Raw genomic sequence first — 11,092 nt, forward strand, 5'->3', positions numbered from 1 at the left:
AAAAAAAAAAAAAAAAAAAAAAAAAAAAAAAAAAAAAAAAAAAAAAAAATCTCTTAATTAACAGTGGCTCTCTAGGTCTCCATAGAAATCACTTTGGCCGATTCTGGCTCATGAGAGGGAGATGCTTGGGTATAAAACATGGGACATTACTGCCTTTCAGATGGGAGCTGGCAAAACTAAAATACCAAAACTCCAGCATAGAGTCCTCTCACCTCCGACAAGCCTCGTGGCTACCAGTCTTTCACAGGCCACCCCTGCATCTCTCCATACGGAGGGGCCAGCCAAGAGAGAAAAGACAACCACTGTGAGAAAACCATCCTACAGCCAAGGACCTAAAGTCACTGGCCCTCCCTGGACAGGGCTCTTGGCCAGAGGAGCCTGGATGAACCAGACTGGCAGAGTCTCTTCACTCTCAAAAGCATGGGTAGATCCAGAGCCCCCCACACTGCTACTGCCCTCAGGATAAAGCCCACACTCCCTGGCCACAGCACACGAAGTATTTTCTTTTTTTATTTTTCTGAGACGGAGTTTCGCTCTTGTTGCCCAGGCTGGGGTGCAATGGCATGATCTTGGCTCACCACGACCCCCACTTCCCAGGTTCAAGAGATTCTCCTGCCTCAGCCTCCCAGGTAGCTGGAATCACAGGCACATACCACCACTATTATTAGCGCCTGGCTAATTTTTGTATTTTTAGTAGGGATGGGGTTTTGCCATGTTGGTCAGGCTGGTCTTGAACTCCTGAACTCAAGTGATCCACCCGCCTTAGCCACCCAGTGCTGGGATTACAGGTGTGAGCCACCACGCCTGGCCACACACAGTTATTTTCAGTCTGGCCCTGTTGACCTCATGCTCTGCATTCCACATCTTTTTATGCACTCTTTCTTCTGCCTGAAGTATCTGCTTCTCACTTTGTTCACCTGGAACACTCTAACTCATCTTTCCAGAGCGCACATCATCACCTCTTCTATGATTCTATGAAGTTTTCCTCCAGCTCTGAGGAACAGAAGGAAGCCCATCCTCCAGGCCCCCTTAGATATGGCACATTCTGTGGACTGACCCTTTGACACCACCTGTGGGGCCTCATGCCTGTGCTCCTAGGGCCCAGGCTGGGGCTGGGACAAAACAATGGGTACCACGCCCTGGTGTCTGAATGAATGGATGAGTGCACTGCTGCCTGGTCAAAGGAAGTCAGTCAGCAAGGGAAGGCTGGCTGGCTGTGGTCAGAGACCCCTCCTCTAGGCCTGGACGCAGGCATTGGCTACAGAGGAGAATGCCCCCACCCCTCCCCATGCTATCCAGTGCTCTAGCCCAGGCCTACTGCTCTTGGGTAAAGCAACCATCACATGTCAGGAGGCCTCTGCTGCTGGGATGATGTTACAGTCTATTTTGAGGGTCACGCTGGAGCATCTGTCAGCCTAGCCAGCCACACCCTCCATGTGTCATCACTAAGAGCCAGGGACACGCACAGGTCCATGAACTCTGCCTGAGGACGTTGCTCCTCCCCAGGGACCCTCAGCTTCAGGCCCTCCTTTGCTTCCTAGAAAGGCAGACCTAGATGCCCCTTATCTCCTGGCACCACTGGCAGTACTCTGATGTCTCCTCGCCCCACCAGATCTGCTCCCCGAGTTCACAGCTCTGGTGACTTGGCAAAATGCAGCTGAAACCCATCAGTCTGTGCCAACCTCTTAGCTCAAACACAGCCCCTCCTTCTCCACAGTGCTCACTTATACTTGAGTGCCCAGAAAGCCTAGTACCCAGATGTCAAGCTAGTTACCCATCAGACTCATAGGTCTAACAGGTCTCACCTGCTGGGGAACTCCTACTCATCCCTCACAACTGTTCCCAGGCTCTGTCTCCTCTTGCAGAAAGATTTTCAGTCCACTCTCTACTGAATGGGCCACAGGCTCCCTGTGGACAAAGGTGATCTCTGCTGGCTTTACCTCTGTTCTCCCTATATCTAATGTAGGGCCTGGCACATAGTTGGTATACATAAATATTCTGTGAAACCTTGACATGAAACCTTCCTTATTAAGACTAGCTTAGGCCGGGCATAGTGGCTCACACCTATAATCCAAGCACTTTGGAGGCCATGGCGGGCAGATCACCTGAGGTCGGGAGTTCAAGACCAGCCTGACCAACATGGTGAAACCCCCTTATTAATAAAAAAATCAAAAAAAAAAAGGACTAGCTTAGTGTGTTCTTCTACAGAAGATACTGTCAGAACAAAGGACACTCTAGAGAACAATGACACTAACTGGGTTTATAAATACCTTTTACAAAGGAGGTGTACTCAAATCTACAGAAAAGCAAGTTTACAGATTAAATGGAACAGTAAGTTGATCGAGCCCGGTACAGAGCATGCTATAATTCTCTAGCCCCTCACAGCACCATGCACTTTTCAGCTCTGTCCCCTAACACTGCAATCCAGTAGGAATCCAACAGAACATTCCTTCATCTACCCAGGGAAGGAATGCAATAGCTACAATGGGGAAAGGCAGCAGCATGGACATGTGTGTCTAGGATCAGGCAAGGACATCTGATAAGTCAGGCTACTCCACTGCACACCCTAAGCCCTGCAGCCAGGGTAGGCTGCCAAACATCCTAGGGACCCAGGGATCACTCACAAAATGGGTAGATACATTATTATCTGCTCTAGCCATTTGCCAGAGATGCTGTGAGCATCAAACTAGATAAGAAAGGAAAGCTAAACAACCAGTTAATGGTTGGGTCATGGAGTAAACCAGGATCAAAAACACACCTCCAAAATCCACGGGAGGCTGGCCATGGTGGCTTACGCCTGTGATCCCAGCACTTTGGATCATCTGAGGCAACAGGATCACCTGAGGCCAGGAGCTGGAGATCAGCCTGGGCAACACAGCAAGATCCCATCTCTACAAAATAGTTTTTTTTTTTTTTTTTTTTTTTTTTTTAAATCAGCCGGGCATGGTGGCTCATGCCTATAATCCCAGAACTTTGGGAAGCTGAGGGGGAAGACACACTTGAGCCCAGGAATTCAAGACCAGCCTGGGAAACATTGTGAGACCCCATCTCTACAAACAATAAGCAAATGGGCCAAGCATGATGGCACACGCCTATGATCCCAGCTACTCAGGAAGCTGAGGCGGGAGGACTAACTGAGCCCAAGAAGTTGAGGCAGCGGTGATCTGTGATCATGCCACTGCACTCCAGTCTGAGCAACAGAGCAAGACCTTGTCTCAAAAAAAAAAAAAATTAGAAACCACTACAAGAAAAGGGAAATAAGCCAGTTGACATCTGCCTGCCCTGTGTAACTGCCTTTGGCCTCTTCAAAACCACACCTGGCCCATACTAACATCTGGCTGCATCCCAGCCACGAGAAGGCTTTCAGGGATTCTGTAAAGAGACCATGAGGGGCTATTCATACTCTTGCCATCTAACAGTGGTCAACTGATGCAGGCTACCACAGGCATACATGACCTGAGACCTTTCTAAAACTTACGTTTCCTTGCCGGGCACCGTGGCTCATGCCTGTAATCCTAGCGCTTTGGGAAACTGAGGCAGGCAAATCACCTGAGGTCAGGAGTTCAAGACCAGCCTGGCCAACATGGTGAAACACCATCTCTACTAAAAATACAAAAATTAGCCAGGCGTGGTGGCATATGCCTGTAATCCCAGCTACTTGGGAGGCTGAGGCAAGAGAATCTCTTGTACCCAGAAAGCGGAGGTTGCAGTGAGCTGAGAGTGCACCACTGCTCTCCAGCCTGGGTAATATGGGAGACTCCATCTCAGATAAATAAATAAAATAAAATAAAACTGATGTTTCCAGGTCAGCTCAATGGCTATGTTTACCACATGTAAAATGCTGGGAATAGATGCCCACCTTTTTTTTTTTTTAAGAGAGGGGGTCTCACTATGTTGCCCAGGCTGGAATGCAGTGGCTATTGACAGGGGTGATCCCACTACTGATCAGCACGGGAGTTTTGACCTGCTCCGTTTCCGACCTGGGTCAGTTCACCCCTCCTTAGGCAACCTGGTAGTCCCCCGCTCCCGGGAGGTTACCATATTGATGCCGAACTTAGTGCAGACACCCGATCGGCATAGCGCACTACAGCCCAGAACTCCTGGGCTCAAGCGATCCTCCCCCCTCAGCCTCCTGAGTAGCTGGGACTACAAGCACACACCACCGCGCCCGGCGATGCCCACCTTTCTTTAGAATTTCAGTCAATACCTACAGTTCACCAATCTAACGTGACACAGGACCTTTTCCAGCAAGATCCACTAAAACTGAAATGTTAAAAGCCAGTTGAAAGAATTCAGATCTCCAACATAACCAGACTTCATCTCTCAAAAAATACAAAAAGAAAAAAAGAATCCAGGTCTCTAAGTGTAAACACTTCCCTTCTGAAGTTGGTCTCTGCGCTCTAACTAGGTAACTAGCTCAGCTGTTATCTATGATAAAGACTAGGAGAAAAACATTTTCCTCCCTACAAGTTTAAGAAGTGAACCTCAGTTTCTCTGGCAATATGAGACTCCAGCACTACCATTTTAGTCAACATTATTTTTGAGGTGCTCGTTTTAAGAGGTCATTCTCATTCACACTAGTTCATACGCTAAATATACATGTGCTTCTATCAGATGGTGGAAGGAAAAAATAGGAGCTTCGAAGCCCTCCCATAAATTTAACTTTCCTATCTGTAAATGCGCTAGATGGGGATAAAAATGTAAGACAGCAGGTGTCGTGGCTCATGCCTTTAGTCCCAGCAGTTTGAGAGGCCAAGGTGGGAGGATCACTTGAGCCCAGGAGTTTGAAACCAGCCTGGGCAACATGGCAAGACCTCATCTCTCCAAATAATAAAAAAAAATATTAGGCCAGGCATCGTGGCTCACACCTGTGATCCCAGCACATTGGAAGGCCAAGGCAGGCGGATCACCTGAGGTCAGGAGTTCGAGACCAGCCTGACCACCATGGAGAAACCCCATCTCTACTAAAAATACAGAATTAGCCAGGCATGGTGGCACATGCCTGTAATCCCAGCTATTTGGGAGGCTGAGATAGGAGAATCACTTAAACCCGGGAGGTAGAGGTTCCCGTGAGCTGAGATCATACCACTGCACTCCAGCCTGGGCCAAAAGAGCAAAACTTCATCTCAAAAAAAAAAAAAAAAAACTTAGCCATGTGTAGTGGCAGGCACCTGTATCTCAGCTACTCAGGAGCCTGAGGTGGGAGGATAACTTGAGCCCAGAAGGTTGAGGCTACGGTGAGCTGTGATCTTGCCACTGCACTCAAGCCTAGAAGACAGAGCAAAACCCCATCTCATTAAAAAAGAGAGAGAGAGAGATGCAGTAGCTTCCCAGGATGAGAATTTCAGAGGCATAGAATTCTGGAGTTCAGGCAGCTTAGATGCTGGCCTGGCTCCCAACAGTGCAGATCAGGGGGCCATTATTTCATAACTTAAACACCTGCTTTGTCACAATCACTGGAAAACAAAAGGGAGACTGGGAGAAGAAAGAAAAAGAAAAATTAAATATCTCCCCTATGATTTTCTGTGTCTGCTTGGATCACCCTAAAATAGGAAATCTCCCTAACGCTGTTTTTTTTTTTTTTTTTTTTTAAACGGAGTTTCCCTCTTTTCCCAGGTTGGTGTGTAATGGCGCGATCTTGGCTCACCGCAACCTCCACCTCCTGGGTTCAAGCAATTGTCCTGCCTTAGCCTCCCGAGTAGCTGGGACTACAGGCATGCGCCACCATGCCCAGCTAATTTTTGTATTTTTAGTAGAGACGGGGTTTCACCATGTTGACCAGATGGTCTCGATCTCTTGACCTCGCAATCCACCCGCTTCAGCCTCCCAAAGTGCTGGGATTATAGGCGTGAGCCACCGCGCCCGGCCCCTAATGCTCTTTTTTTGAGGGGGGACAGAGTCATACTCTGTTGCCCAGGCTGGAGTGCAGTGGTGTGATCTTAGCTCACTGCAACCTCTGCCACCCAGGTTCAAGCGATCCTCCTGCCTCAGCCACCTGAGTAGCTGGGATTACAGGCACCTGCCACCACAACCAGCTAATTTTTGTATTTTAAGTAGAGACAGGGTTTCACTATGTTGGCCAGGCTGATCTCAAACTCCTGACCTCGTGATCGGCCCGCCTAGGCCTCCCAAAGTGCTGGGATTACAGGCGCCAGCTAATTTTTGTATTTTAAGTAGAGACAGGGTTTCACTATGTTGGCCAGGCTGGTCTCAAACTCCTGACCTCGTGATCGGCCCGCCTAGGCCTCCCAAAGTGCTGGGATTACAGGCGCCAGCTTTTTTTTTTTTTTTTTGTATTTTTAGGAGAGACAGGGTTTCACCATGTTTGCCAGGCTGGTCTTGAATTGACCTCAGATGATCTGCCCGTCTTAGCTTCCCAAAGTGCTGGGATTAAAGGCGTGAGCCACCGCACCTGGCTCCTAATGCTGACTTTAATGAGGACCTTCCTAAAGCTGGTCCAACTAGTAGTGTTCAAGTCCTTGGACTGAAAAACAAGTTTATGAGCAGCAAGGTCACCTGATTCTGACCATGTGTATGCTGTTTACCCTGAGATGACAGGCCAGTGGCCACAACAGCTTTCATGAATGCTGCAAAAACTCTACTATCCCTTTGAAGGCTACTAGGGCCTCTACATGACTCAATGCCATAAAAAAGAACCTCATAAGTACAGCAAGAATGTGAAAGGAAGGAAGTCACAAAAACACCACATGCTCATGAGGGAAACTCCATTCTGGACACAGAATTTTTAAAGTAAACTTATTACTTGTTTGCCTAATCTTCTAGGATCAAATTATATCACCACTAAAAAGAATCCCCTGCTTTACCCGCAACACACCCACTTTCCATCAAGATCTGCTGCTTAGACTAGACCATGCCCACAGTCAGGAAACAGAGGCAGCCCAGACCCATGCAGCTCAGCAGCTCATATCAGCAACAAGTACCAGCCAAGGGACCTGAACTCTGACCACAGGGATCAGTTCCATGTAAGGGGAAAGAGGGTGGTCATGAAGGGCTTACCCATCTCTTCCTTTGCTGACAATCTTCACTTCAAAGTAATAAATGCCACAAGCAGCAGGTATGGGGTGGGTGGCACGCACTGAGGCTGCATCTTTGTGATTTTTGCCATGACCTAACAGGAGAGGGCAAGGAAGAAATTTCAGCAGAAGGAAATGCAAATGGAAGCCTCATTGTTCTGCAGCTCCTCCATGGCAACTCCACTCCTCTGTGGCCAGAGGAAGCACTTACACAGTCCAAGGAATCATTAGACAACTGAGTAAACACATAAACCTTCCACCTTTGCCTCATCTCCTGAGAATAGCAGTCCTGCCTAAGGCACTGTCCATACAAACAAAACAAGGGTATAGGCAATGTGAGAGATAACCAAGTGCTGCTGGCTGCCTCTCTAGAATCCAGGAAGCCCACCTGCAAGACCAGGGGAGGGAGGAGGCCGACCTGGAAGACACCTCTCAAACTCTAGCACGGAACCCCAGACCCAGTCAGGGATGCCTGGCAGGTGGGCAAGCCCATAAGCCTCAGCCTAATGGTAGGGATGTGACCACCCCTTCTAAGCAGTGGCGAAGGGTCCTGTTGGAGTTGGAGACAGCCTAGGACAAGCAACGAGGCCCTGGAGTGGAAGGTCTGGCCCAGCACTGGGTTTGGACACCGGTTGCGGTTCTCTTGACAGCTGGTGTCTCAGGACAGAAAACAAGCAGTTAACCCTCGGCCTGGTCAGCCTCATCACCCTGGACATTCTGAAAGGGCCAAGGCCTAACTTGGAGCACCTAGGCAGGGAAAGGGAGGTAATGGGAAAGGGGCCTGGCAGCACAGTCACCCCACGGACGCTCTCCAGCCTGGTTCCCCCGCAGCCTGACGGGCCGATACCTTTGTAGTGGACGCGGAGGTTGCCCTGGGAGAGACCAATGTAGTTGTATTTGTCCTTGGGGCTCCAGGAGCGCGGCAGCGGCGTCTCTTGCTGGTTGACCGCGGGGTACAGGCACTGCAAGCGCCGGCTCAGCTCCTGCTCCCCGGGGGACGGCAGCCCGCACCCAGCGCCCCCGCCGGAGGAGTCCCCAGCCTGTGGATTCCCAGCTCCCGGGTCTGCTGTCGCCGCCGCCATCTTGGAGGGAGCTGCTATTGTGTCATGGGGGCGGGGAGGAGCGCAACCAGATCCGCCCCGCTCAGCCAATGGCCCGTGAGCCTCCCAAGGCCGCAGGGAAACCGAGTCAGAATCCAGCACCCCTCTTTGAACACTGCCATGCCTTGCCACATTCCGAACTCCATATCCCACAATCCAGAGCTCTTGAAAGAAGGAGCAACTCGGGCTGGTAGAGAGTTCTGGGAGATGTAGTACAACCCTCCTAGCCATATAAGCCTGTCCCATTGAGACGTCGAGACACCGAAAACTACAATTCCCGACGGCAAAACGTCTCCGGCATCAAGGCACACTTCCCTCCCCCATGGACTCTGTTCATCCCCCGGCCTCATCTGGTACTTGGGGTCAAATCGGTTGAGTTATTGACTCTCAGGGCACCCGCTGCCGGGTCCCAGTCCACCTTCGCTACTTTATTCTCCTCCCAGCCAGCGAACGCTGGCTCCCTGACTCCGCCCTCGCTGAAGGGCCGCTGGGGCCTGGTCGCCATGGCGACGGGCTGTACACTACCACAGCTTCCCAGGCCGCAAGTGCTGGTTGCCCGCCTGCGCGTGGTCATGGCCTCCCAGCAGTCGCGGTGCCACAGCTTCTCGTCCGCGTCGAGGTAGGCGGTGGCGGGGATGAGGGCAGAGAAGAGGGCTTGAGTACTTCTAGAGAGGGAAATGGCACTTGATCCGGACCTCTGCACCTCCTGCTGGCCTCTGACCATCGATCTAGGTCTCCAGCCCCACAGAGTCAATGACTGCAGGAACAGTTAGAATCCGGGCTGATTTAGCCCAATGAAGACGTTACATATTAGCAAAAGGGCAGGCGCACTTTATCATTACCAGTAACAAACAGCTCGTATTGAATGTACTATATATATGCCAAATGCTTTATATATAACATTTTTAAATATTTTATTTTATTTTTGAGACAAGAACTCGCTCTGTCACCCAGGCTAGAGTGCAGTGGCACAACTCACTGGAGCCTCGACCTCCCGGGTTCAAGCGATCCTCCTACTTAAGCCTCCCGAGTAGCTGGGACTACAGGCATGCGCCACCACGCTTGGCTAATTTTGAGGTGTTTCTTTGTTCGTTTGTTTTTTGTAGAGATGGGATTTCACCATATTGCCTAGGCTGGTTTCAAACTCCTAGACTCAACAGACCCTCCCACTTCGACCTCTCAAACTGGTATTACAAGAGTGAGCCACCGCACCCGGCCTATGTACCATATTTAAACCTCACAATAACTGTATAAAGTAGTAATATTACCATTGTAAAAGTGAAGAAATACTTCGGAAGCCCTGAGAGATCATCCTCCGGGTAGCTCCTGCCTGTACTCAGGTGTATAGCCTCTGGGTACTGCAAAACACAACCAGCTCCATCAGCCTGGAAAGCTATATATATGCATTAACACAAAAATTTTGGCTAAATACTTTTCGGCTGGGCACGGTGGCTCATGCCTATAATCCCAGCACTTTGAGAGGCCCAGGTGGGCAGATCATGAGGTCAACAGTTTGAGACAAGCCTGGCCAACACAGTGAAACCCCGTCACTACTAAAAATACAAAAAAAAAAGTCGGGTGTGGTGGCAGGCGCCTGTAGTCCAGGTACTAGGGAAACTGAGGCAGGAAAATTGCTTGAACCCGGGAGGCAGAGGTTGCAGTGAGTTGAGATCCCACCATTGCACTCCAGCCTGAGTGACAGAGTGAGATTTCATCTCTCTCTCTCTCTTTTTTTTTTTTTTGTAATTCAGTCCCTGTAGAGATTGCCAAAAATTGCCAATGCCGACTGTATTTCAAGTTGTCATGGTGGGGTATTGGGAAAAGTTTTCAATTAGCAGTACGCGCCTCGAATAAACCTCATTTGCTATGATACTGCCACTGCACAAAGCTAAAACTCTGTCTCAAAAAAAAAAAATTTGGCTAAATACTTTTCTAGTTTTGGGACCTCAGAGAAGGCCCTTCAAGTTCCAGGCCTCAGCGTCTATATCTCCAACATGGGAATGATAGAGTCCACCCCACAAACATTGTTGAGAATATTTAGGCAGAATATGTGAAGCTCTTACCACAGCTCTTGTATATAATAGGCACCCAGTAAGTGTTGAATGAATGTGGTATCTCCACTTCTACCCAGTGCAAAAAAAAAAAACACCCAAATCCCACCTAAACTCTCATCCTTCAGGGTCTGCTGCCTTGACAAGGAAAAGCCTACAAAAGTCCCTAAGAACAGGAAATACCAATTTGATTATTTTTTCCAGAGTTAAAATGAGTCTACGAGAACCAAGCACCAGGCTTGAGAAAGAGAATTGTTAGCCAGCACAGAAATAATTTAGGAAACTGCCATTCTCTATGAAAGGGATATGAAAGAGAATCCCCATCCATTTTAAGAAAGAAGCACAGGGCTGGTCATGGTGGCTCATGCCTGTAATCCCAACACTTTCGGAGGCCAAGGTGGGAGAATCCCTTGAGTTATGGAGTTCAAGACCAGTCTAGGAAACATAGTAAGACCCTGTCCTTACAAAAAAAAAAAAAAAGTTTGTAATTAGCAGGGTGTGGTGGTATATGCCTATAGGTCCACCTACTCAGGAGGCGGAGGCAGGAGGATTGCTTGAACCCAGGAGTTTGAGAGAGTGCAATGAGCTGTGATCACACACTGCCCTGTACCCTGGGCACAAAGCAAGACCCTGTCTATTTAAAAACAAAACAAAACAAAACAAAAAAAAAATGGCCAGGTATGGTGGCTCACGACTATAATCCTAACACTTTAGATGGATTGCCTGAGCTCAGGATTTCTGAGACCAGCCTGGGCAATATGGCAAAAACCCCATGTCTATGAAAAATACAAAAATTAGCCTGGTGTGGTGGCGTGCACCTCTAGTCCCAGCTACTCAGGAGCCTGAGGTGGGAGGATCGCTTAAACCCAGGGAGTGGAGGTTGCAATGAGCCAAGATCTTGCCACCG

At 49.2% G+C, this 11,092-nt stretch overlaps 2 protein-coding genes and 1 non-coding gene across 11 annotated transcripts in view; 1 reads left to right on the plus strand and 2 right to left on the minus strand.

Annotated features, from left to right (window-relative positions):
• The window catches only part of RANBP10 (RAN binding protein 10), an 86,581-nt gene extending 78,201 nt beyond the window's left edge, over positions 1-8,380 (minus strand). Inside the window, exons 1-2 of one of the 2 annotated variants that reach the window (XM_017539413.2) lie at positions 7,882-8,147; positions 7,018-7,129 (exon numbers count right to left, since the gene is read on the minus strand). In XM_017539413.2, coding sequence (XP_017394902.1) covers positions 7,018-7,129; positions 7,882-8,116 — 347 coding nt within the window. In that variant the 5' untranslated portion in view covers positions 8,117-8,147. Of the gene's footprint in view, positions 1-7,017; positions 7,130-7,881 lie in introns of both variants that reach the window. The other variant, XM_017539415.2, reaches the window with a different exon arrangement.
• An 89-nt stretch (positions 8,381-8,469) lies between these two features.
• Positions 8,470-11,092, plus strand: part of TSNAXIP1 (translin associated factor X interacting protein 1) — a 26,877-nt gene continuing 24,254 nt past the window's right edge. For 6 of the 8 annotated variants that reach the window (XM_017539416.2, XM_017539417.2, XM_037742304.1 and 3 more), the window contains exon 1: positions 8,623-8,753. In XM_017539416.2, the coding sequence (XP_017394905.1) occupies positions 8,638-8,753 (116 nt within the window). In that variant the 5' untranslated portion in view covers positions 8,623-8,637. Of the gene's footprint in view, positions 8,754-11,092 lie in introns of all 8 variants that reach the window. The other 2 variants (XM_017539421.2, XM_037742308.1) reach the window with 2 other exon arrangements.
• LOC119472805 lies at positions 9,886-10,024 on the minus strand. Its single transcript, XR_005201986.1, has one exon. It is a non-coding gene; the product is annotated as a U4 spliceosomal RNA (small nuclear RNA).

Source organism: Cebus imitator, unplaced genomic scaffold (assembly GCF_001604975.1).
Source record: "Cebus imitator isolate Cc_AM_T3 unplaced genomic scaffold, Cebus_imitator-1.0 Scaffold118, whole genome shotgun sequence".
NCBI lineage: Eukaryota > Metazoa > Chordata > Mammalia > Primates > Cebidae > Cebus > Cebus imitator.